At 38.3% G+C, this 22,410-nt stretch overlaps 1 protein-coding gene across 4 annotated transcripts in view; it reads left to right on the top strand.

Annotated features, from left to right (window-relative positions):
• Positions 1–21,790, top strand: part of TULP3 (TUB like protein 3) — a 33,404-nt gene extending 11,614 nt beyond the window's left edge. For all 4 annotated transcript variants that reach the window (XM_049822055.1, XM_049822053.1, XM_049822056.1 and 1 more), the window contains 10 exons: positions 2,622–2,673; positions 7,623–7,785; positions 9,711–9,887; positions 11,731–11,861; positions 13,263–13,460; positions 13,963–14,075; positions 14,470–14,584; positions 16,502–16,600; positions 18,763–18,934; positions 19,428–21,790. In XM_049822055.1, coding sequence (XP_049678012.1) covers positions 2,641–2,673; positions 7,623–7,785; positions 9,711–9,887; positions 11,731–11,861; positions 13,263–13,460; positions 13,963–14,075; positions 14,470–14,584; positions 16,502–16,600; positions 18,763–18,934; positions 19,428–19,561 — 1,335 coding nt within the window. In that variant the 5' untranslated portion in view covers positions 2,622–2,640 and the 3' untranslated portion in view covers positions 19,562–21,790. The remainder of the gene's footprint in view (positions 1–2,621; positions 2,674–7,622; positions 7,786–9,710; positions 9,888–11,730; positions 11,862–13,262; positions 13,461–13,962; positions 14,076–14,469; positions 14,585–16,501; positions 16,601–18,762; positions 18,935–19,427) is intronic.
• Positions 21,791–22,410: the final 620 nt, after the last annotated feature.

The following is a 22,410-nucleotide window of genomic DNA, read 5'->3' on the forward strand; positions in this document are numbered from 1 at the left end:
GTCTGTAATAACACCAACCCTGCTGTGGTAGGTGGAAAAAAGTTTGAAGTGTGTGTATGCGTGGGGAGCTCTTTTTTGTCTGGTTATTCTTACACATTAATGTTGACCAAGTGCTGGGTGGAAGGTTGCAGGAGGAGTAAATAAAAATAGTATAAATTTTTTCTTTTAGCGCTATTTACAGTGCCAGATTGCTCGTGGCTTTAATTGTTTTGTTTTTTTTATTTTGCTCCTTGCGTGAATCCATGCACTTTATAATGAGAAGGATTAATGGCAGCTTTCATGTTGTGGCCTGCTACGAGGTGATTTTGGTCTGTTTAGTAGTAAACTGTAAGAGAACACTCTTGTTATCTTTTTGCTTTATCAAGCTCTGTGATCTCTTAGAGTCTTTATGTATTTCAACCATGTTTGAGTCTCAGTTAAGCAGTTGGAGGTGAGGCATTGTGTAGTCTGCATTATGGTCCTGTTCCAACAGTCTTCAGGCCTGTCTTTTGACATTACATAACTTTATTCCAATGTGGGTAGGCAATAATTTAAAAATACAAAGTAAATAATTTTTATTGAGGGTTTCTGCAAGGTGTGTATGCAAGTCCTAATATTTCAGTATTTTTCTATCTTCCAGATAAAAAGGAAAACCTGGAAACTTATTTCCAAATGTGGTAGTGTTTTTTATTTCCTTTTATTTTCTGAAGAAGAGATTCAAATTGTTGGGGATATATTTTCTATTAGGAAAAGCAACAAAACCACAGACAGTAGTTAGTATCTACACAAGACATCTTTGTAGTTCTTTTTAATGACATAAGAATGTGTCCGTAAATCTAATATTGACCAGAGCTACATATATTGCTTTAGAACAAACTCTTGACTGCAGTTAACAAATATCATCTATTTCTTAAGTCAGTAGGCATATGAAAATGAATATTCCCCCCACCCCCCCTTTTTTGGTCATGAATATTTTAACTGGAGCTTTCAAGCATTTTTCAGACTTTGCCAGATAGCCTTTTCTATCACCTATGCTTTAAATAAAAAGCATGTCACATTTTAACATTATGTTGAAGTTTCATGTGGCAGATAATGTATACCTTGCTGCATTCAGTAGATATGTCTCTGCATGTTTTCTTAAATTGTGGATGTTTTCAGGTGGAGACAACTGTATTACTGTAACTGTTGCTGTGGGGACACGCAATAGCTTTCCATTCCTCTTCAAGAAAAACATTAATTTTTCCAGACCCTCCATTGCCTTTGAATCCAAGGTGCTACGTATTTCTGGTCTATGTGAGGAGTAGCATCAGTTTTTAGAAGCAAGGTGTTTTCAAGGTCCTCTACCTGTTATGTGATGATATTTGAAATACATTGCAAAAAAATTATAGAAATAAGAAAACTGCAAAGTAAAAAAACAATGGCAGTGGTAACTTGTTTTAAAGTACTATTAGTTGGGCAGTAAGCATCAATTTTAGAGTATATAAACTTATGTTTGATATGTGTATACGAAACTTTTTTCCTACACATTTCAGCCCTCCAGAACAGGGCCTGTGTTGGCTAGGGTGGTCTGTAAGGACCTCTGATCTGTCATCTGCTTGCCTGGAAGTTGAGTCAAATGTGGATTTACTAGGGGTTAAGGGGACTCCGAGCCCTTTCTCCTCTTGTCAGCTCGACATGCTGTGATCCAATTTCCATGGCATGTGTTTTGCAGAAACCCCACCCCCACCTCTCTCCATCTCTCTGATTTTCCTTGTTAGGGTTATATTCAGCACTGTCTGCCAGCTTGTGACTTCATGTCATTGGACATTTCTGCATACCTAGACCAGACAGAGAATTTCCTGTTTAAATGGAAATTTTGGTTAGCCCTGCTTTTCTGCCTGCCATCAATAAAATATGTAATGTTTGTCTGTTTCTTGTATTAAGTGTCGTTTTCCTGATGCTTTCTCACATCCAGAGAGGTCTTTGTCAAAGCTGTGTATAACTGCTCTAAATTGCACTTTATGTAATAATTCATTATTGTGCAAAACAAAATGGGCAGTCTATATGGAACACAACTTAGAATGAAAAACTAAAGTTCTTATTAAAGTTATCTATAAAACACTTAGTGAAATAATTATTTTTTCTTCTCTAGGAATTAATATCAGCTGTTGTAAATACAGATTCTCTCAGGTATTAACAGTAGTTCTGGGAAGTCTGGCAGGATGAGAAAATGGTGTAGGTTTGACTCCAAGATAAAACTTAAAATTCTGAGTTAATTTGGAATTGGGTATTTTATGAAGGAACAGGGACTTTACTGAATTGGTTTGAACTGTGCTAAGCCGTCGGATATGAATTCTCTCATAGCCCACTTCAATAGTGGCTCATAATCCATCCATCGGTAACAAAGCCTTTTCTGCTTACAAAATGTTTTCAGAACAGTTTACTAAGGTGATTAAATTACCATTTGGTCCTATTTATGGCAGAATATGAAGTATGTTTTGGTTTTTTAATGCCTTGTAACTTGGTCTTCTCACGGGGTAGAAGTTATATCTTACAGTTGTTTTAAAGTCTTGATGGTGAAGTCGTAGTCTGTGAATATCTTGTGCTCTTATAATGCAAATTATTTGCTAGCAATAATTAATTTGTTTCTTTCTCTTTTCCAGCATCTTTGAGGATGAAAGCATGAAGCTACGACAGCTGAAACTAGAGAATCAGGTAAATGATAGTGCTGAAGCTGGTAAAAATAAGTATAGGAAAACAAACGTTAGCCATCTAGAGACTTGAGAAATGGGGCTGAAGTGCTAAAAATGCTTGGTCTAAAGAATACAAACAAGAACTCATTGCTAACATTTTTCTTTAAAGATTTTCATGGCTTTCCTTAGTTTAAGTCAACCTTGCTATGGTTTGTAGGCTTAATTGCTTTGATACGTTTATTTTTCATATATCCCCTCATTTCATTGGGATTGAGTCACCACAATGCAGGAATGAATCAAAAGAGAGGAAGACTGCAGGGAGTTATCCATTTTAAGCATCAAAGGAAAAGAAAAAGTTTCCCTGAGCTATTGAAAAATCTCCTTAACACTGCTATGGAGAAGTATTTCCAGCATCTTTTGACTTTTTTTTTATTTCCTACAGAGAAAACATACAGCCAAGCATTTGTCAAATACTAGGTTATAGGTCTCAGTTTTTAAAATGCTGTTTGCTGGATGCTTACATCACCATATTCTTCAAAGCCATAAAGTATCCATCCCTAATATTCTTCCTCTGTGAAATTTTAAATGCTTATAAATAGTTTAGAAGATGTGAGATTGTTATGATTCTTTAGCTGGCCATTTCACAGGGACCACAAATCATTGTCTTGCATTAAAATCATCTGTGTTCAAATTAAAGTATCTTTTTTAGAAAAGCAGTCTCAGCTGAGGATCTTTAAATCCAGACATAACAGTCTTCAAGGAACTGTTGCAGCAGCAGATAATAACCCTCTTTACCAGAACTTGTTCATTATTTCTAGTCTGAGTTTGCTTAGCTTTGACTTCAGACGGTGGATTTATTACCAGCTTTATCTGTGTTTATATAGGCGCTTATCTAAAACACTTCAGAGTCAAGGAGTAAAATTTAGGTTTGGTCATATTTGTGGAAGTTAGGATAATCCTTTTACCTGTAGGCTATCCAGTAACACTTGTTTCTGAAAAAACAAAACACACCCACCCACACCCACCCCCCTCCAAAAAAAGTCCCACATTAGTTCAAGTAATCAGTAAAAGAGCATTTAGTGCCAAATGCCACATAGTAAGAAGTTCCAAAACTAAGGATGGTCTGACTGCTTGGCGATGAACCTCAGTGTCTGTTTTAGGACTGTTGTCTTGGGTCATAAGCTGGTAGTAATCACTGGCTCCTAGCGCTAGGCGCTATGGTCAATGTATGCCTAGTTTCAGAGCTCGCCATGGGGATGCGTTGCTCTTCCACCAAAACAAAGCTTTCGGGCTGGGTGAAATTCCCTCAGAGCAGCTGTCAGTCGAGTCATGAAGAGGTGAGTTTAAAGAACTCACACCCTTCTGCAATTTTGTTTCAGGATTTCTTGGATTTGGTTGAGATTGCAATCATCTGTAAAGCCAACAGCTAGAAAATTTCACTAAAATACATTTTAACACACCCTGCCTCCTTGCAAGTGAGATTTGTTGAGAAATGCTAACAGTCTTTAATTTAGGATTGTATATTTAGGTTTGAATGTTAACTTTTAAAGTCTGCTTTAACTTTTACATGAATAATACTATGCCTTCTGAAGAAATAGAGGTCAATAGGAGATCACTATCAGACCTAATGGACTCATTGCTGGTTGTAGCTGATGCCCCGCTTGATTAATTTGTCCTAAACATTTATAGGAATTGGGATAAAAGATGTAAAATGTTTTAATCCAGCAGGATCGTGTTTAGAACTTCTGGCCATACAGAGAATCTGGAATAAGCATTTGCCACAGCAAAGACATATGCCTGCCATCCATCTTTATGATGGGTTTGGAAACACCGTAATTTCAGTAAAATATTATTTGTAATAATGCATGACATCAAGTTCCATCTGTGGGCCGGCTCTGCCTGCCAGGATGATTAGATTTATCTAGACTACTGCCTTTTCCTTGGGGAGAGAGTGTGTGGCTGTTCAGGCAGTGCTTACTTCCCCAGCAGTAGAAGGTGTTCCTGTGTCTTTTGAGGCACCTGCAGCTCTAAGTGCAATATTGCCATCTCCCTGTGGGTGGAGAGCGTGAAGCTGAAGGCATATTTCTGAATGTACCCGAGATGGTACTCACTCTTGACACGAAGTTTCATTAATGCCATCATCACTAGCATTGTCACTGCTACCTCAGCATGAACTGAGGAGGAGCTGGAAGAGTGGAGAGGGTGTTTCAGAGCTAGGGTCCATCCTGCATGGCCTACTAAGGTAGGGCCGTGCCAAATAATTAGTATGGTATTGCACCTTCAAGAGTGGAGTGCTTGGAACCTTTCTGTATACCATCTTCCCGTTTGTCACAGTTGTAGAAAGAATACTAAAGTAGTTTTCTTATTAGTCTGCTATGATATATTCATTGACACATCTGACTTCTTAGCTTGTTGGAAACTCATTAGAACCAGAGTTGGTGGTTTGTGATCCTTTAATCATCCTGTATTCTGATGTTATGCTTTTCTGTGGTGCAAAGAAAATGTTTCTGAAAGTTTGTGAACTCTGTGTATTAAATAATCCTGAACAAATCATGATAATCTGTATCTGTTATTTATCTAATGGATTATATGTTCTGGTGTCCTGTTCATGAACTATCTAAATTTTTCGTTGTAATATTATATCAATTTTTACTATAACATAGAGCTGGAGGAAAAGACTAGTTAATAGACAAAATGAAACAAAATTCAGTCTCATTTCTTCTACTTCATCTTAGTGGAGTGAAGATACATAGTACTGAAAGTAAGGCTGGTCTGCCACCTTATGTAGAGAAAATGAACTGCTGCTATGTATCCTGTCAGTGGGCTTGTAGATTTTTTCCATTCTCAGTAAGCAAAGTGGTAGAGAGAAGCCTTTTTAAAACAAATTAAATTACTATCAAGTTTTGTCACTTTGGTTATCCTGAAGTTCTTGCAAGAAGGTCAGTCACATCTATCAGCAATAAAGTAGGTTGCAATATAAACCAATGTGATCCCAATGGATTGGTGAGTCCTAGAAACTCTTTGATGAAACAATTTATTATAATAAGAAAAAAAAATTTAGACTGGTGAGCAATGAAATGTTTAAAAAAGCTCATCTAATAGAATAATCAGTTAAGTAGCTCTTAAAGTTGTTATATCCTATAGTGATCCCAAATTCAAATTCCAGTTCTAGCAGTAGCTGTGTACTTTCTTACTGCCTTTAGGATGTGTCTGGTTGTTTTTTCTTGTCAGTCTATTTGTCAGGTAGAGAAACCTTACTAAAAATTCTTCTCAAATCCTTATTCTGAGTATAATGTTTTGATTCTTGTTTTCCCTCTCTCCTTTTATTTAAACTACTGGAGATTTATAAACTATCATGATTTTTTTTATTTCAGCATTAATTTAAAAAACAAACAAACAGCACAAACTAATGTAAATTCTTCTGGAGGGTCTGACTCTCTAGAGTCTCTAGAACACAAATTTTATCTGTAATCATAATTTTCTAAGAATTTGACTTCTGCTTATTTTTCTTTTCTTTTTCTAGACCAATGTGATAATGTCTTTGGAATTCTATGTAATTTTTGCCCTGCAGGACAATCCTTGCAAATAATTCTGCAGTATTACTGCACTACCTGTACAATAGTGCAGTATTACAATACTACCTGTATTGCAGTCCAGACTTCAAAGTATAATTATGAGTTTAAATAAAAAAGATTGTTTGGGTTTGGGTTTTTTTTGTTGGTTTGGGGTTTGGGGGGGTGTTTTGGGGAGAGGGGTTGGTTGTGGGGTTTGGGGGGGGTTGTTTGGGGGGGGGTTTGGTTTGGTTTTTTTGACAAGTGCTTAAAAAGCAGAAAGAATAAATTACCAAGGGCTGAGTTGTGTTGGAATTCCTCAAGGAGAGGTTGCCTGAGAAACTAACCTCACTTGAGATAAAAAGCCTAATAGGGTAGGAAAGGACCAACAAGAGAAAGAAAAAAACATAACAGAAGAGGAAAGGGTTCCAAAGACATCTGTCTCAAGTGGATTGAATTGTTGGTACTGTTTGTCTGATGGATCCTTGGTTACTGAAAAGAATTTGATGGAGAAAGGGTTTCTATGATGAAGAACAACTTTCAGGGGGTGTTAAGGCACCTAAGAAGCAGGCATGGATAATCTGCATCTATAGCAAGGGCCTTGCACATCATTTGTATAGTGGTGCATTACAGAATATTAGAATATGATTTTTCCTTCTTCTTCATGCATCACCTTAACTTTTAAGAATTAAGTGTGGCTGTCTTTAAAATGGTGCAATGTTCTCATTTGCCTTGATTTAAGTCTAGAAGTTGTTTCTGTTCTCATTTAGTAGGAAATCATAAACATCAAATGTATATGTATCTTGGAAAATCAATGTTTTATTTTTTAACATTTGGATTTACCATTCTTTCCTTTCAATCCTGAATTACATAGAAAAATTTTGCAAGGTAGATCAATTTTCCTTTTACTGGATCAGTCCTATTTTAATGACTGTAATTTTTAAATTTTTTTTTTTATTTCCCCATCTAAGTCTAATCTCTCAACATTGGTTTCTGGGAACTATTTGTTTTGAGTTCTCCCTGTAAGATAGCTTTTGAGATAAAAACCTTTTCCTTTGCAAGTCCTGTTTCATATTGGATTATAAATGACTGCTGAGTTTGTCTATTTATATTAAGGATTGCTGCAGTTTAGACTAGCTGAAAGGAGGTGAAATAACCTGCTGATGGTCTCAGGATAGATGAGAAAATAAGCAAGTGTCCATAACACCCATCAACCACTGACAGAGAGTTAAAGGCAGTGTCTCACTCCAAAGATACAGTGATACCTGTGTCTAGGATTTTTCTAAGAGATTACAAGAGGATTTCAGGTTTACTGGAGATTCTGATCAGTGACATGTCATTGCCAATGGCTGGGGCATGGTTTCTGCCTCTCTGGATGTGGTTATTTATCCTTATTTCATGCTTTTTCTTTATTTCACAGAGAGCTCTTCTAGAGAAGAAGCAGAGGAAGAAACGTCTTGATCCCTTGATGGTACAGCCAAATCCTGAGGCAAAGCTGCGTAGGTCAAAGCCCAAAGGGTGTGAGGAGCAGACTCCTTTAGTAGAAACTCCTACCCCTTTCCACAGTGATGTTATTTTACATGGTAAGTAATCAACCCGATTGCAACAATGTTCCCCAAAATGCCAGTGCATGCCTTTTATGTCATAGATAGGCACCTTACAACAGTGGTCAAGTGATAAACAAGATTGATTACATACCTTTCTATGTACAAAAGTAGAATTGTAGTACAGTATGGTTGAGCAATACTGAACTGTAAAAACAAACAAAAAACTTACCTTGAATTTTGTGACAGCTGAGAATCTTCATGTGCCTTTAAGTAATCTCTCCCTTATGTTAGGCTAAGAAGAACTGTAGAAATGGATTAGGAACTCCTATAAAGGTAGCAAGATACAAATTCAAAGTAAGAGAGTCTTCTGAAGCTGTAGGATAAAGAAAAGGAAATGATCCAGTAGTGTCTGCTTGTACTTTTCTTCATAGTGTACTCCATGTCAAGATTCTGTATGACTGAATGATAAAGTAGACAACAGCAAAACCAAGTCTTAAGAATACTGAATTAGGTTCTTGCTGGTTTTTACCTAATCTATTGTTTTCTGTGGGCTTCAGGGAGACAACTGAAACATAACAAACAAGCTATAGTAGTCCAGAAAGTCACAAGCACAAAGTGATATCAGAGCCAAAGACAATAATTCAGTTGTCTCAAAACATTACAGTAAAATAGTGACCATTCTGTTAGGAGTTAAGAGAAATACAGTAGTGACACCCTTAAGACTTCCATGCCACAGGTAGGAAAAAAGAGCAGCAATGAAACCCCTACATTCCAGCGGAAGCGTCAGGAAGTAGTTTGAGAGCCAGGATCCCATCAGCCTGTCAAGAAAGGAACAGGAAACATGCTAAGGCTTTGAGATGCATGCTATTGCAGGAAGTTACAATACCACCGTTATATTAATAGGGAATTAATGTGTAGAGTAGAATTTTAAAAATCCAAACAAACCAGTGTTATCTAGTTTGAAGATCACATTTGGAACTGTTATCCCCTGTCTTTTGAATGTTTTTTTTGGTTCTCCAGATGTCTCTTAGGATCATAGGATGGGGAGGAGACTAGTGATGTGGGTGGTAGCATTTATGTGTTTAAAATCAGGTGGGAGAAAGCTTCTGTTAAAAGACTTAAGTCAAAAAGAGTGAGAGAAAAGATATAACTTCCAAGTTAGGAAACTTCAGTAGTACTGAAACTACAAGAAAGAAAAATTAAAACTAACTTTCCCTCACTAGTTTCCATAGTTCTGAAGCATCATCAGTACAAACAAATCCTGTTAAGAAGTGGTAACAGCAGTAAACACATCAGAAATCTGATGACTAGATAAAGCAGTGAAGTTTTTAGAAGGAAAACAGTGGGAAAGCAAGAAATCCAAAGCTGGAACTACACTTAGATATTGAGTGCTACACAAACATGTATTAAGTATTATGCCAAATCAAGACATCTCCACCAATTACGAAGTGCAATGCACAGCTGTTGCGTGTTTAAATGTGGAAATTTCATTTCTACCAAAAAGATAAAGGGCATCCATTTACAGTTTTTGCTGTCTGTGGCTGTAGATATTTTTATCAAATTCATTTGTGATGTTCACTGTAGAGCACTCATTTATTGTCACAGGAGTAAACAAGAAACATGAAGGAAAAGAAAATAGAGTAGTTGCCCATAAGTAAATTGAAGGATATCAATGTGCATGACAAATACAACTTGTTTTAATTGCTTAAGGCCTTGTAAAAAAGTAGATACAATCACTAAATTTGTAAATGTAGAAACTGATGCCTGATATGTTTAAACTAATAGGTGGCCTGTACCAGTCAGGCCTGACTCCTCCCAAGTCTTCTGACAAAAGTTGAGCAAGTATACATCAGTACTTTAAAGGGATGCTTGAGCAAGGGAAGAGGAAAAGAACCATCCTGGGATGCATCTTTAGCCATAAAAAAATAGACTTTAGCATTCTGTTTAATTTTGGCCTGCAGGCATTGATGGACCAGCTGCTTTTCTGAAATCAGAAGTGCAAGATTTGGGGACCAAGTTCCAAACTCTGTCTGCTGGATCTTCCAAAACAGAAGACAATGCAGATCAGGAAAATGATGGAGAGGCTCTAACAGACACAGCAGGCAAGCCAGATCTGCAAGAAATCTTACAGAAACGAGGTAAGATTGATAATGGGCAAAAATCTTTTTCGGGGGCTCTTCTATTTCTTATAATTTTTTTCAGTAGCATTAAAAAAAACCCTAAAAAATATGAGGAATCATGAAGGAAGTATCTGTAGGATATTACTTTTAAATGCAGAGCTAGTAGATTCTACAGCGTGTAGAAATGCAGAACTGCAGTTCCTTCTTCTGACATTAATTGGAACATACCAGTTATGCTTTAAAGGTTTATCAATGTGCTGTATAATTTCTGGCTTTTCCAAGGAAGTTGGTGCAAAATGCTATACTTCACATTTTGCTAAAGTTTGGGGTACTTTTATTCCAGTTGTATTATAGCTGGATATGATGCTTGACTATTTTCAAAACAGCAGAACCCTCTATAGTCAGTAAATGCCATAATTTAACTGTTTAGGAGACTAACAGGAAAGGTGTTCTTCCCGAGTCTGTCACAATCAACAGTTTTAGAGTTTTATATTCAATAGTTATATCTCATTGAGTAGTTTACCAGCAGGGTGTCCATCTCTGTCTGCCAAGTATCTTCTGTTGCTGCCAGTGCCACAGGAAACCTTTTTTTTATTGCATGCAGCCTAAACACTTTGCAGCAAAATAATGGCAAGTGTTTAATATGGTACACAGCTTGTTTTTATTTTGCAGAGCCTGTCTCCCAGAATGTTTCCAGTACACTTTATGTATTAAGGTACTACCATATGTAGAAATACTTTCATTCAGTTGAGATGCAACAGCTGCTTACCTATGGATAGCAACATTACGCAAGAGTTAGGGAAGGAAGCAGGAGAGAATATCCAGAAACTTCAGGGGAAATTAGTGGAGGTAGAATATAAACAGTGAATTTTGAAATTGGCTGGAGTACTAGGGTTAACGCCTTTCCTCTTTCCAAATGTGCTTTGGGAAGTTTACTGACAGGTTGTTAAGACTACATTTTTCTGTTTCATCTGAGACAAAGAACTTCCAGCAGTGCCTCTTCTATGCAGTGCTGTGTTGGAGCACTGTTATAATATTGGGTCTCAGAAAATAATTCAGCTTAGCAGGCTGAGTGTGTTCTTTTTCTATAGTGCTTTACATGCTTCTTCCATTCTACAGCCAAATTAAAGAATGGAATCACAGAACAAAATGATGCAGTTCCAAGTGGAAGGAAACACCAAACAGTGATGTGTACGGAAGCTCTTTAAAAATGTCTTTACCCAGAGTTATTTTAGTTATATACCCACAGTCATGTCTACATAACTGTGCTTAGGTTAAGATGAAGTAAATTAGTCCTGGAACTACTCAGTCCATGCTTCTGTTTTAAAAATCAAATCATTGGCAGTATTCATGAGACCTGAGTTATTGCTACTGATGTAAGAATAGGAGGGCTCTTAATGAAAAATTATCATACTCCATTTCAGTGTGTATAGGATTAAAGGGAAGTGGAAAGGATGCAAACTGTACAGAGTCCAACTTATAGGATAGGTGTTGGCATATTGATCTGCATTTCCTTTTTGTGTTCTCAAGACATGGGGGGCTTTTTTGCATGAAAATAAGCAAAATTTATTCAATGACAGCATATATTAAGCAATACATTACATCATGTAATATCATGTAAAATAAGTATTAATAAAACTCTGACAGCTGCTTAATCATCTGCACAGTGACAGCTGCAAAATGTCACTAGGGGTTTGAATTACAAGACTCGGGAAGCAATATAGCACATGAAGAAAATCAGCGGTTGAAACAACAGAAATTAGAGTGAATAGCTATGCAGGAGTCATATATGAATTAGTGATGCCATGAACTCATGACACCTTCTTTCAGAGGTTACCTGCTTGATCCTGTATTCTGACAGGAATTTCTGGCAGTTTGAATTTTGATGAGGAGGACACAGAAGAGGAGGAAACTAGTAAGACACTGGCATCTCATTCACCGAATCCTGAATCTGAGAGGCCTAGTTCTGCAAACAGCGAGAAATCTTTTGCAGTAAGTGTCTTGAAATCTGTTTCTGATATGGGCTGGGCACATGCTTGATTTTAGTACACACCCCTTGAGCACTGGGTTGAAATATAGTAGTTGCAACTACAGTAGCTAGCATATTACTTCCCTGAAGGCAGAGGAAGGTCATGATTGTCAGGTTATCTGACTGAAGGGCCATTGAGTTAAACAGAAAGACCTAGTAATGATTAAAGGAACAATGGTGGGCGGAGGAACCCAAGTAGCTTAATCAGTGAAGATGGGAACACAATGAATCAGCTACTCTTATGACCCTCAAAGGAGACAGATTAGGCCATTGTCTCTGGTGTAATATCCACTAAGATGACTCAGAGAAACTGTGAAATGCCATGCAAACTTAAGAGGGATCACTGCCTGAAGGTTTGTAGCATTTATTGTGGGATGCAAGGGTGAACAGAATTTTGGGATGGAACAGAGAATTTTGGGATTGGAGAAAACTTTTTATGGGGTGTTTAGGGAAAGGGACTCAAGAGGGAAAAGAAAGGGGTCAAGGTGGATCAGGGAGTGATAAGCATGGGAAAATAGAGAGTAAAATGGCTAAAAAGCACCAGATGCATGTAAACAGCTGTGAGACATATGCTTGTCTGTCCAAGCCTTGTGCCCGATTACTGGGGTGTGTCTTACCGCAGGTGTTAAAACTACATTTCTAACTATTTTCTGTGTCAATGTGTTCTCCTGTGTGCCCCTGTCCGTTGCTGGGTGTAAACCAGCAACCTCATCTCCATGGCCCAGTAAGGGGCGAATCTCCTGGGTTCTACAATCCACAGGATTCAGCTGCCTCTAAGAAAAAGTAACTTTAATGACTTATACCAGACTTCCATTAGAATTCTGGTTCCTTTGGTGACCACAACTTGCATCCTGACTGTACACCGTTATTCTAAAGTTCTTCCAGCATTTAGTTGAGGTGGTTCCACTGTCAGCTTAGTCCGTTTCCGCTCCTGTTCTGTACTGTACCCTATCTCAGTGCTCATTTTAGTCACAAAAATCCCATCCTATCTTACTGCAGCATCCACCAGTCCATACTATCAGGCTGTCTTATTTCCCCACGGTGTTTGAAGTTCTAAAAGCAGAGAGGCTCTTTGCTTAGAATATTTACAGTGTCTCATCCTATTTTCCCCTTCCTAGTAGTAGTTCATCTCTGGTTAATGGGTACTTTTTCCTCCCTCCCCTCGGAGGGCTAGTCTTTCCTCACAGTAAAAGTCTTCAGCCACTTTCTTCAGAGAAACACAGGTGGTCTCTCACTTAACTTCCCTTTCCCGAATACCTTCTTGAGACATGAGATCTTCTGTTTCAACAGACCTTTCTTTTCTTCGGGAATACCAGAGCCTCTGATCTAATATTAATTTGCTAATATGATGGTTCTTCCCACAGGAAACAGGTGCTTCCTGTAGTCCATCCCCTCAGGCAGATGCACAGCTGGGAGAAGTAGAGAACTTGGAAGATTTTGCATTACGCCCTGCGCCCCGTGGTATTACAATAAAGTGTCGAATCACTAGAGATAAGAAGGGAATGGACCGGGGCCTCTTCCCTACTTATTACATGCATCTGGAAAGGGATGACAACAGAAAGGTATTGGAAGCAGCACATAGTATCTTGGCTATTGTACTCTTACCACAGAATATTTTTGGTGTAAGGGAGAACTTCTGGTAAGAAACCAGAAGCTGAGGAGAGCCAGCATGCAGATGAGGACAGCTTATATTTGGCTAAGGCACTAAGGAGGGAATTGGCAGGTTTAAAAGCCATAATACAATGAAAGATGAAATTTAAAAAGTATAAAAATGTCAAGGATAAAGAAGAACAGGGAGACTGAGCTGCTCTGCAAGAAAAGGAGGGAAGACTAGAAAGGACAGTTGTGTTAAATCTAGACTGCCAAGTGAGCTGATTGGAGGAATAGGATTTCAGGGTGGGTACTTGTGGAAGAGATCAGAATTGTGGAGATGGTAATTACAGCACAGAACAAAAAGAGGAATGGATCTGGGAAATAGAGAGTTAACAGTTTGGATAGCAACACCTAGCAATGCCTCTGCATTCTTGCAAAGCTCCAGTCTTGATCAAAGTTTTGTATTTCCAGACGTTCCTCCTTGCAGGGAGAAAACGAAAAAAGAGCAAAACTTCCAATTACCTCATATCAGTTGACCCAACTGATTTATCCCGGGAAGGAGAAAGTTTCATTGGAAAACTCAGGTGAGAACCACAGATGAAAACTACAGAGAGACTGCATTTTCGTTTTAGTTGAGTTGGGGTTTTGAATAGCAATCTGGTATCACTTCAGAGAGAATGAACTTGCATTGTCCTGCTTAATGTAATCTGTATTCACCCATGTTGGCAACCTTTCTTCAGCATTACCATTCACCGTGGCAATTCAGAGAAGGAATACAGGCTTGATGCTTTTCCAGGATAGGTTACAGCTCAGTTCACCATGGGCACTTTGCAGAAGCTCCTTACTGAGCTGGCAATAGGAAGATTCAGATGACAGGAGATGTGTGCTTTTACTGTGCTGTACAAATACCTTCAGAAGATGACAAAACTTTCCACTGATGCCTCTCTCTTTCTCTGTCTTTCCATAACCTGATGTTAGGTCAAACCTCATGGGAACTAAATTTACAGTCTATGACCATGGAGTTAGCCCAGTCAAGGCACAAGGTCTAGTGGAAAAGGCTCATACGAGACAGGAGCTTGCAGCTATTTGTTATGTAAGTAGTGCCTCTCCCCTTTTGCCCCTTTCTTTTTTTGTGCCCTGGTTACCGAGGAAATGGGGCTTACAAAAATCATGCCACCTGGCTGCCTCTCCCACTTAACTTTGGAACCAACTGACCAATTTCAACCAGATACAACAAAGGGCAGAGGCCTCAAAGATAAGTTCTTACAAGTTTAATGAAAAAAAAAATAAAAATCAATGCCAGGGGAGGGAGAGAGACCCAAACTAACATCCTGATGACCTCCTTACCTGGCCTATCATTCAGCATGTGGCCAGTCAGCATATCCTTTACATGGAGCCAGCCACAGCATGAACTGCCTCTTGCCTAGCTGGTATCTGGTGGACTCTAAGAAGGAGCTGGGAGTACCCTATGAAGAAGAGTTGGTTTTTGCAAAACCAAAAGTATTTTGGTGGATAGGAAGGAGCTGGTATTGTTTCAGTAGCAGCTTGTTGTTGGTAAGGATATGGTTCCAGGGGAAATCGTGATTTGCTAGCTCTATCCCAGAGATGTTTTCTTCTCCTGGTCTTGCGGATCACCTCAGTCTAGGCTTTAGAGTGAGGACGCACTTGTGGATGCTCTAGAATTATGTGAGGGTTCTCATGTCACATTGTTTTGTATTCCAGTCCTAAAGTTTGAGTAAAATTTGAGGTTCTTTACAAAATGATGGCCTGCCAAGTGGAAGGATTTCTACTTTTATCACAGGTAGAGCAGCAGAAATTTAAAGGTGCATTAGCCTACTGGAGAATGGTCTTTTTTTTTTTTTTTTACCTCCTGTTGATCTTAATGGCACTTGGGAAAAAAATTGATGTGATAATTCCAGTACTAGCCTGTCTACAGAAGTATCACTGGATATTTTCTTTGTATACATTATTCTTCAGTTCCCCACCTAATTGTAGGCTGCAAGGTGTTAAAATGACTACAGCAGATAATATAAAGTCAGCTTTTCAGATTTTTGAACTTTTATCTACAAGAAGTTCATAAAGTTTATATATGAATAAAATCAGTACCCTCATTCTCATATGTGCTCCTAGACTTTCTGAAGTGAAATAATAGAAGTTGCAACTACAAAGACCCATGTTCTGTATCTGCAAAATGCACTAGGCTGTTAGGAGAAGCTATATCACTTCTATCAATCAATTCAGTACTTCTAAAAGATTCTGGCTTTTTAATTGGTCTTTGGGAATTTTAAAGGTTATTGCTGACATTGTTACAGAACGCTTTAAATGGGCCCTTGAATTTTGGTTGAAGTTATCAAACGCATAGTTTGAGAATGCCAAGACTTTTTTCCTTTGCTTTTTATACTCAATCCACTTGGAGTAGTCTCCTGCAGTACTCTGGAAAAATCTGCTTGTCTTAAGATTGAAGCTTGGACACTTGCTGAATACTTTGCCTTCTGCGTCTGTTTTTAATGATTTATAAAAGAGCATGATTTGAGACAAAATTGTAGGTATGCTCTTAAACACAAGTAACAGCACCTAAAGAAGAATGTTATTCATTCTTCAGAAACATTTTAGCCTAAATGGTGATATATAAATAACACAGACATTTGCCATTTATCATACTTAAGGCTCATTCACTAGCAAGATTTTAGCACAGTTTTGCCTCAGATGCAAAAACTTATGCCTGGGAAATTGCACTTGTCTCTGATTTCATTCTAAATGTTTCATTAGGATAACAGATGCACTCTAAATTAGGTAATAATATGTATGTCTTTTAACATTCTCAAAATGGGAGAAAAAGCTGTTTTCAGTGATTAAACACAGTTGCAGTTAGATAACTGCTACTACAGTTGTAGCTAGCAAATCTCTAAAAACCAATACAAATGTGGATACGAGTTCAGTTTTGCTGTCTGTCTTTCTTTGAGATGGAGTATCTCATTTACTTAAAAGAATGTCTTTCCTTGTCTTTCAGGAAACCAATGTGTTAGGATTCAAGGGTCCCAGAAAAATGTCTGTGATCATTCCAGGAATGAATATGAATCATAAGAGAATTCCAATCCGTCCACGAAATGTGAGTTATGGAGTTTGGTCGTGTTTCAGATTGGAGGAAGAGGTTAAAACTTTCTCGTAGAGGTCTGGGTGTTACTGACAATCAAGGTTTTTAGAGCAAGGTTGTTAATACTCAGGGCTCTAGCAAGTCTCACGGAGAGTAAATATAATGTAGCCTAAAGGTGTTGATTAATTTGTTCTTGCCTTTTCCCTAATTTGTAGCCTTCTGAATAGTGTTTGTATCCTCACTTGTCCTTTAATCAGCCTAAATATTATTCACTTAGCTATTGCAATGGCTAGTGTATGTTGTTGCTGTTGCACCTACAACCCCTCATGGGTGGGACCCTGTTACACTGAGAGTCGGATGAACACAGAACAGTCTTGCTTCTCTTGGGAGCTTAGCCAGTATATGAGTTACAACAGATAGATAATAAATAGATAAGGTGGTATTCTGGTGTAGTAGCAAGAGAATAAATACATTTTGATCAGAATATTGTCAGTCTCTGTAGGAATTGCATAAGAGGAGGATTCTTTAAGGAGAAAGTGGGATGAGGAGAAGGATGGAATTTTGTGGTGACTGTTTAGTGAGGATTTCTTATACATATGGGGGACATTATAGCTAAAAGCTTACAGAACTGTATCTGAAGATATATTAAGGTGTATGATGAAAATCATTCTGTTCCCTTAATGTGAAGTTTATGTTTGGTGTGATAGAAGACCAAAAGGCAAAAAGGACAGGTGTCAACTGAAAGACATGGTCAATATTTTAAGCTAGAAAATGGTATTTGCAACCGTGTTGTGAGTAGATATGACTAGGACAAGAGTGTGTTTGTTGAGGTCAGAGAAAAAAAATAATCTTCAAGAGTGGAAATTCAGGGTCATGAGAGCCTGGAAAAGAGGTTTTAGTTTTGTGAATGGGCAGGAAAATTGTATCTGGAGGTTGTCAGTTTTTATCATCTTTCAACTGGTATTGCTGTCTCCCCTGTGAGTACAGTAATGATTCCATGGCCCTGCCTTTATTTTTTCCCCCTATTTTGCCAACTTTTTTGCTAGCAGGTAAGCATAGTGACAGTGGACAAGGCTGAAACACAAAGCTGTTCTGAAAAGTTGGCAAAGCTTTCAGTGTAGAGGTTTGACTCTTTTTTCATCTTCCTTCTCTGTAGTGTGATGCCTTCAATTAAGCAATACTGCTTCCACTTTAAAGGAGGAAAAATTGCATCTAAATGCCCTTTGGTGCCAATTCTCAGAGTTATTTTTGCATCTTTAAATAAAGATAAAAATAAAGACATAAAGTAACTAGTTTAAACTGAACAGTGAGTTTTATTTAGGTTAGCCTCAAAAATTCACTGTCATATCTGTATACAGTACTAAAACAGTTACTATAACCTCGACAATAGGTTGTTTTCTGATCATTTTTTCCCATTAAATACCTTCAGTTTGGATTCTTTTTCTTGGGCGTTTTAGCATATATTATTTCAGTTTGGATTTTATTTGTTGCAGAACTTTTAAAGTTAAATCATGCCATGTGTTTCACTCGCTACTATTTGCAGCTTCTTGTAATTCATTCTGTTTGTCAAATTTAATGTGCTGCTTTACCTCCTTTTTGTATCTTTTTTGCTTTATTTATCTCTGTTTTTCATATTGTGCATCACCTATTAGACCCAATAGGATGACATTTAACCTACTTAAGGCATACTTGCAGCCCGCTGCAGCCTTTGGACTTTCTACTGAAGCACCCCAGGGCCTGGCACTATGCAGTTAATTGTAGATTTGTTTGTTTGTTTCAAAGTTTAGAATGTTAGAAATGGAAGTGGGATCCAACAAGATCAGAGAAAGCTTATGAGACCCAGAAAGGATTCCTGCCAGCAGGATGGCAGTCATCTGTGGCCTGTGAATTGCTCCATTTACTGTACACACACTTCCTTCTCTCTCACTCTTTTTTTCTTGTTTGGGTGGAAATATGGTGATAGCTTATTGAGTGGAAAGGAATGCTTGGACTGGGAATCCATTAAAGTATCTTCCTAGTACTTGCAGGAAATCTTCAGTAGGACTGAGTTTAAGTGCTGCCATCGTGATTCATCAAACAAGGAATGACCTTCAAGTGACAGAGTGCACACACATAAGAGAGGCAGTACTCAAAAGAAGAGCCATTCCAAATCTGATAAATATATTTCTTCTGAACAGGAACATGAGAGTCTGCTGTCAAAATGGCAAAACAAAAATTTAGAGAACCTCATTGAGTTGCACAACAAGGCTCCAGTCTGGAACGATGATACTCAATCCTATGTTTTGAACTTCCATGGGAGAGTCACTCAGGCCTCAGTGAAGAACTTCCAGATTGTCCATGACAATGACCGTAAGAGCCTGGTGGAGTGTGTGGGGCTTATTCGAACAGGGAGAACCCAATTTATTTCATGAGGTTTGGGAGGAATAGGACACCCTGGATGGAGGAATTCAGCTCAGGATTACTGGGGACTTCTCAGCTGTCAAGAAAACTATATAAGGCCTCCCTTTTTCTGGAGTGGGTGCAGAGACTGCTGTCCATAGCTGCAGCAAAAGAGGGGGCAAATGCAAGCCTCCTCAAGGGAAGGAAAAGGATTAATACAGCACTTTCAGCCCAGCAAAAGAGTAGTTTGAGCTTTGGTTCTTAGAATAAAGGTAATCTCCAGAATAACAGTCACTCTAGAGAACAGATTTTGAGGCCACGCTGGTGAGAAAGGATGGATAGATACACCAACCGCATATATTTGGGACTGTCAGATGTGTGGGTTTTTGTTTGTGGTGGGTTTGGTTTTTTTTTCCTTTGTTTCACTGTGAAATTGTTTGTCTCTGAATCTTTTTCTCCCCAGCTGACTACATTGTGATGCAGTTTGGTCGTGTAGCAGAAGATGTGTTCACTCTGGACTATAATTATCCTCTCTGTGCTCTTCAGGCCTTTGCTATTGGACTCTCCAGCTTTGATAGTAAATTGGCCTGTGAATGAGAGACCAACTGACTTGAAACGTGGAACGCCCTGCCATCCCTGCATCTTGTTGTAAGAGTTCCAGGTGGAGTAATGAAAAGCACATTGGGGATGGAAGGGAACTGGAGGACAGACTTCTGCAGGATTATTAGAAAGCAAATACCAGGCCTCAGTGCATTATAGTAGTTGACAGTAGACCATTTTAGGAGACTGTCCCAAGACTGAGCAGTCTCTGTATGCATTGTGGAAGAACAAGAAAGATGGGTGATGTTTTTGTTGTCGGTGTTGATTCTGCTTTCAGAATCTTTGTAACAGATGCCGCGTAAGAGCAGTCTAAGGAATTTAGCCCATTAATTGGAACCCCTTGCAGCTAGGATTAGAAAAATAATGGTTTAGTGTTCATGTATCTTGGAACTTCCACAGTGCCCCTGGAGATGAGGCTACTGATCTGATGAGGAACTCTTGAATTCCAGATATGATGAATTCAGAAAAAAAGGAGGACCGTTATTGGCACGTGTTCTCTTTTGCCCTGTGTAGCATTTTGCTGTCTGTCACAACAGTCAGACATGGAAGGATTCAGGTTATGGCTCTGTGCAACTGTAGGTAATGTTCAACAAATACAGAGCTGGAATGAGACATTGGCTCTAATAAAACACTTTTCTCTTACTTTGTGGGATGATTCTCTGTTAAGGCTGATAGTCCAGTTCCCTTTCATTATTCTAATTACTCCATATCCCTTGACAGTCTTTTTACCAAATAAAGAACAATAAAATCTCAAATGCTTCCTTTTTGGTTGGTGATATTGTACCCATTGCTGTTTCTGTTATTCTTAACCATGTGAAAAATGAGACTGAAGAGATGATGGAATCTGACTGGATTTGGCAGAAGATAGTATTGTAACTATATACAGTACTATTCCTGAAAAGCAGTGTTCTGGTTGATTGAATCTAGACTGTAAGCTGATTAGAAATTTTTTTTTTGTCCACTGTTTATAAAATTTTCTACATTTTTAGGAATAAGTTAGTGACTGATTTAATTTTCTTTTTCTTTTTTTAACGTGAGATTATATCAAGTCATGACATAAATAATGTTAACCCAGTTATAAGAAGGTGTTACCTCAAAAGGAGATTACAGGTGTTTTCGAAGGCATCAGTAAGTTTAAAAAAAATTAATAAATGTATCATGGGGCTTTGCAATGTGTCCTTCCAGTGTTGCATTTTTAATGCTGGAGGTACAATATGGAGACTGTAGGTCACAGCATGGAATGCCTCTTGATTCATCAGAGTGAAATGCTGCACACTGTGACATGTAAGCCTCATAGTGTACACATCTGCTGTGTACTAAAGCAGAGAACAGTTACTATCTTGCCTGTTTCATGGCCCTTATGCATATTCATGATGATCCTGGAAAAGTCTGTCCCTCTATTGACACAAGAATAGGTGTTCTCCAGCTTTGGATATTGTCATTGTCAGCAGACTAACTGTTTGAAGCTCCAAGGAGCCAGATTTATTGCTTTTGGTCTCTGGCGTTTTTGCAGTAATAGATATCACTTGCTCTTTCAACATAACGAAACTTCATGAAGACATTTTCTGATATTGCCAGGAAAAAAAAAAAAGATGGTAATCGTGTAAACTCTGTATTTAACTGTAAATTATGAATTGATGCTAAGAACTCCAGCTCCCGTATCTCTCAGATGCCCATTCTGCTTTAGCTGGTGAGCCATTGTCTTGAGATGATCTCATCAGCAGAGCAGTCAGGAAGAGAACTTGAATCATGGATCTCTTTTGTGCCTTCATGTACTTCCTGCTCATCCGGCTGGGGACAAGACCTGGCAGCGTTTTCCAGTTGTGCTCTTCTGAGTTCTTGGCTGATGGCTCTGCATTCCCTCTACCCATCCAGAAAAACTATGTCAGTTTGTTACCTGTCTGATTATTTTTCTGACTAGGACTGTATGAAAGAAACTGCCTTATGTTAGTTTGGGGTGACCTAAAGGTAGAATGCCAATTTCCAAGTCAAGATTATTTTCTCTGTGCTCAGAAGGCCACAGTAGCATCCCTTTACTCAGCCCTTCAGTTAGGCTTGTCAGCAGGGGCTCATCAAGCTATCTGTTGACATCAAATGATCCTATCAGGGTCAGGGCCTCTGGGTCTCAGTCAAATTACGCAGACAGATGAACTGATTCAGTGCTCTTTTATCAGATACTGTTTGTTTTACATGAATTGTATTTATAACTTTTATATCTAAAGGAAAATAAACTAATTTATATATTGAAAAAACCCTTAATTCTAAATGAGTTTTTTGTAGGATTTTGCTGTCACTTGTGCATGTTCTTTGTTCCTCCTGTACTAGATACTACCTCAGTTTCATTCTGTCTTCTTGTATCTCACCTCTCTTATTCCCCCTTTTCCTTTGCAATTCTCAGTTCTCTTCCTTTGTGGTGTGTTTTTCATATACTTAGAAGTCTGAGAATAAATATAAGGTTAGTCTCTCTAATACTTTTTTTTTTTAACCCCTCCATCAGCAGGTCTTCCTGTGTAGTTTGTGGTTTCTATTTGATTCTCTCTTTAAGTTAGTTGCACTTCTTTGCCTCATGTTTTTAATGTTTCTCCCAGTGCCCAGTTCGGGCTTTTGAGACAGTTCTTTATGCATTTTCCTACCCTCCATCTGAACCTCTTCTACTGTTGAAGTACAATATCATGTATTTCTGAATGAAGAACTGAGGTAATACAAGGCCAGGAAGGAACACCAAGTTGAAGTGGTTATTTCTTCCTGTTTCCACTGGGTGATCTAGGAACCCTAGTAAGATGAGGTAGGGTGGTTCTGATAATCAGAAACTGATGGCTTGCAGTCTCTAGGCCCTATTCTTCATG

This window comes from Accipiter gentilis, chromosome 18 (assembly GCF_929443795.1).
Source record: "Accipiter gentilis chromosome 18, bAccGen1.1, whole genome shotgun sequence".
Classification (NCBI taxonomy): domain Eukaryota; kingdom Metazoa; phylum Chordata; class Aves; order Accipitriformes; family Accipitridae; genus Astur; species Astur gentilis.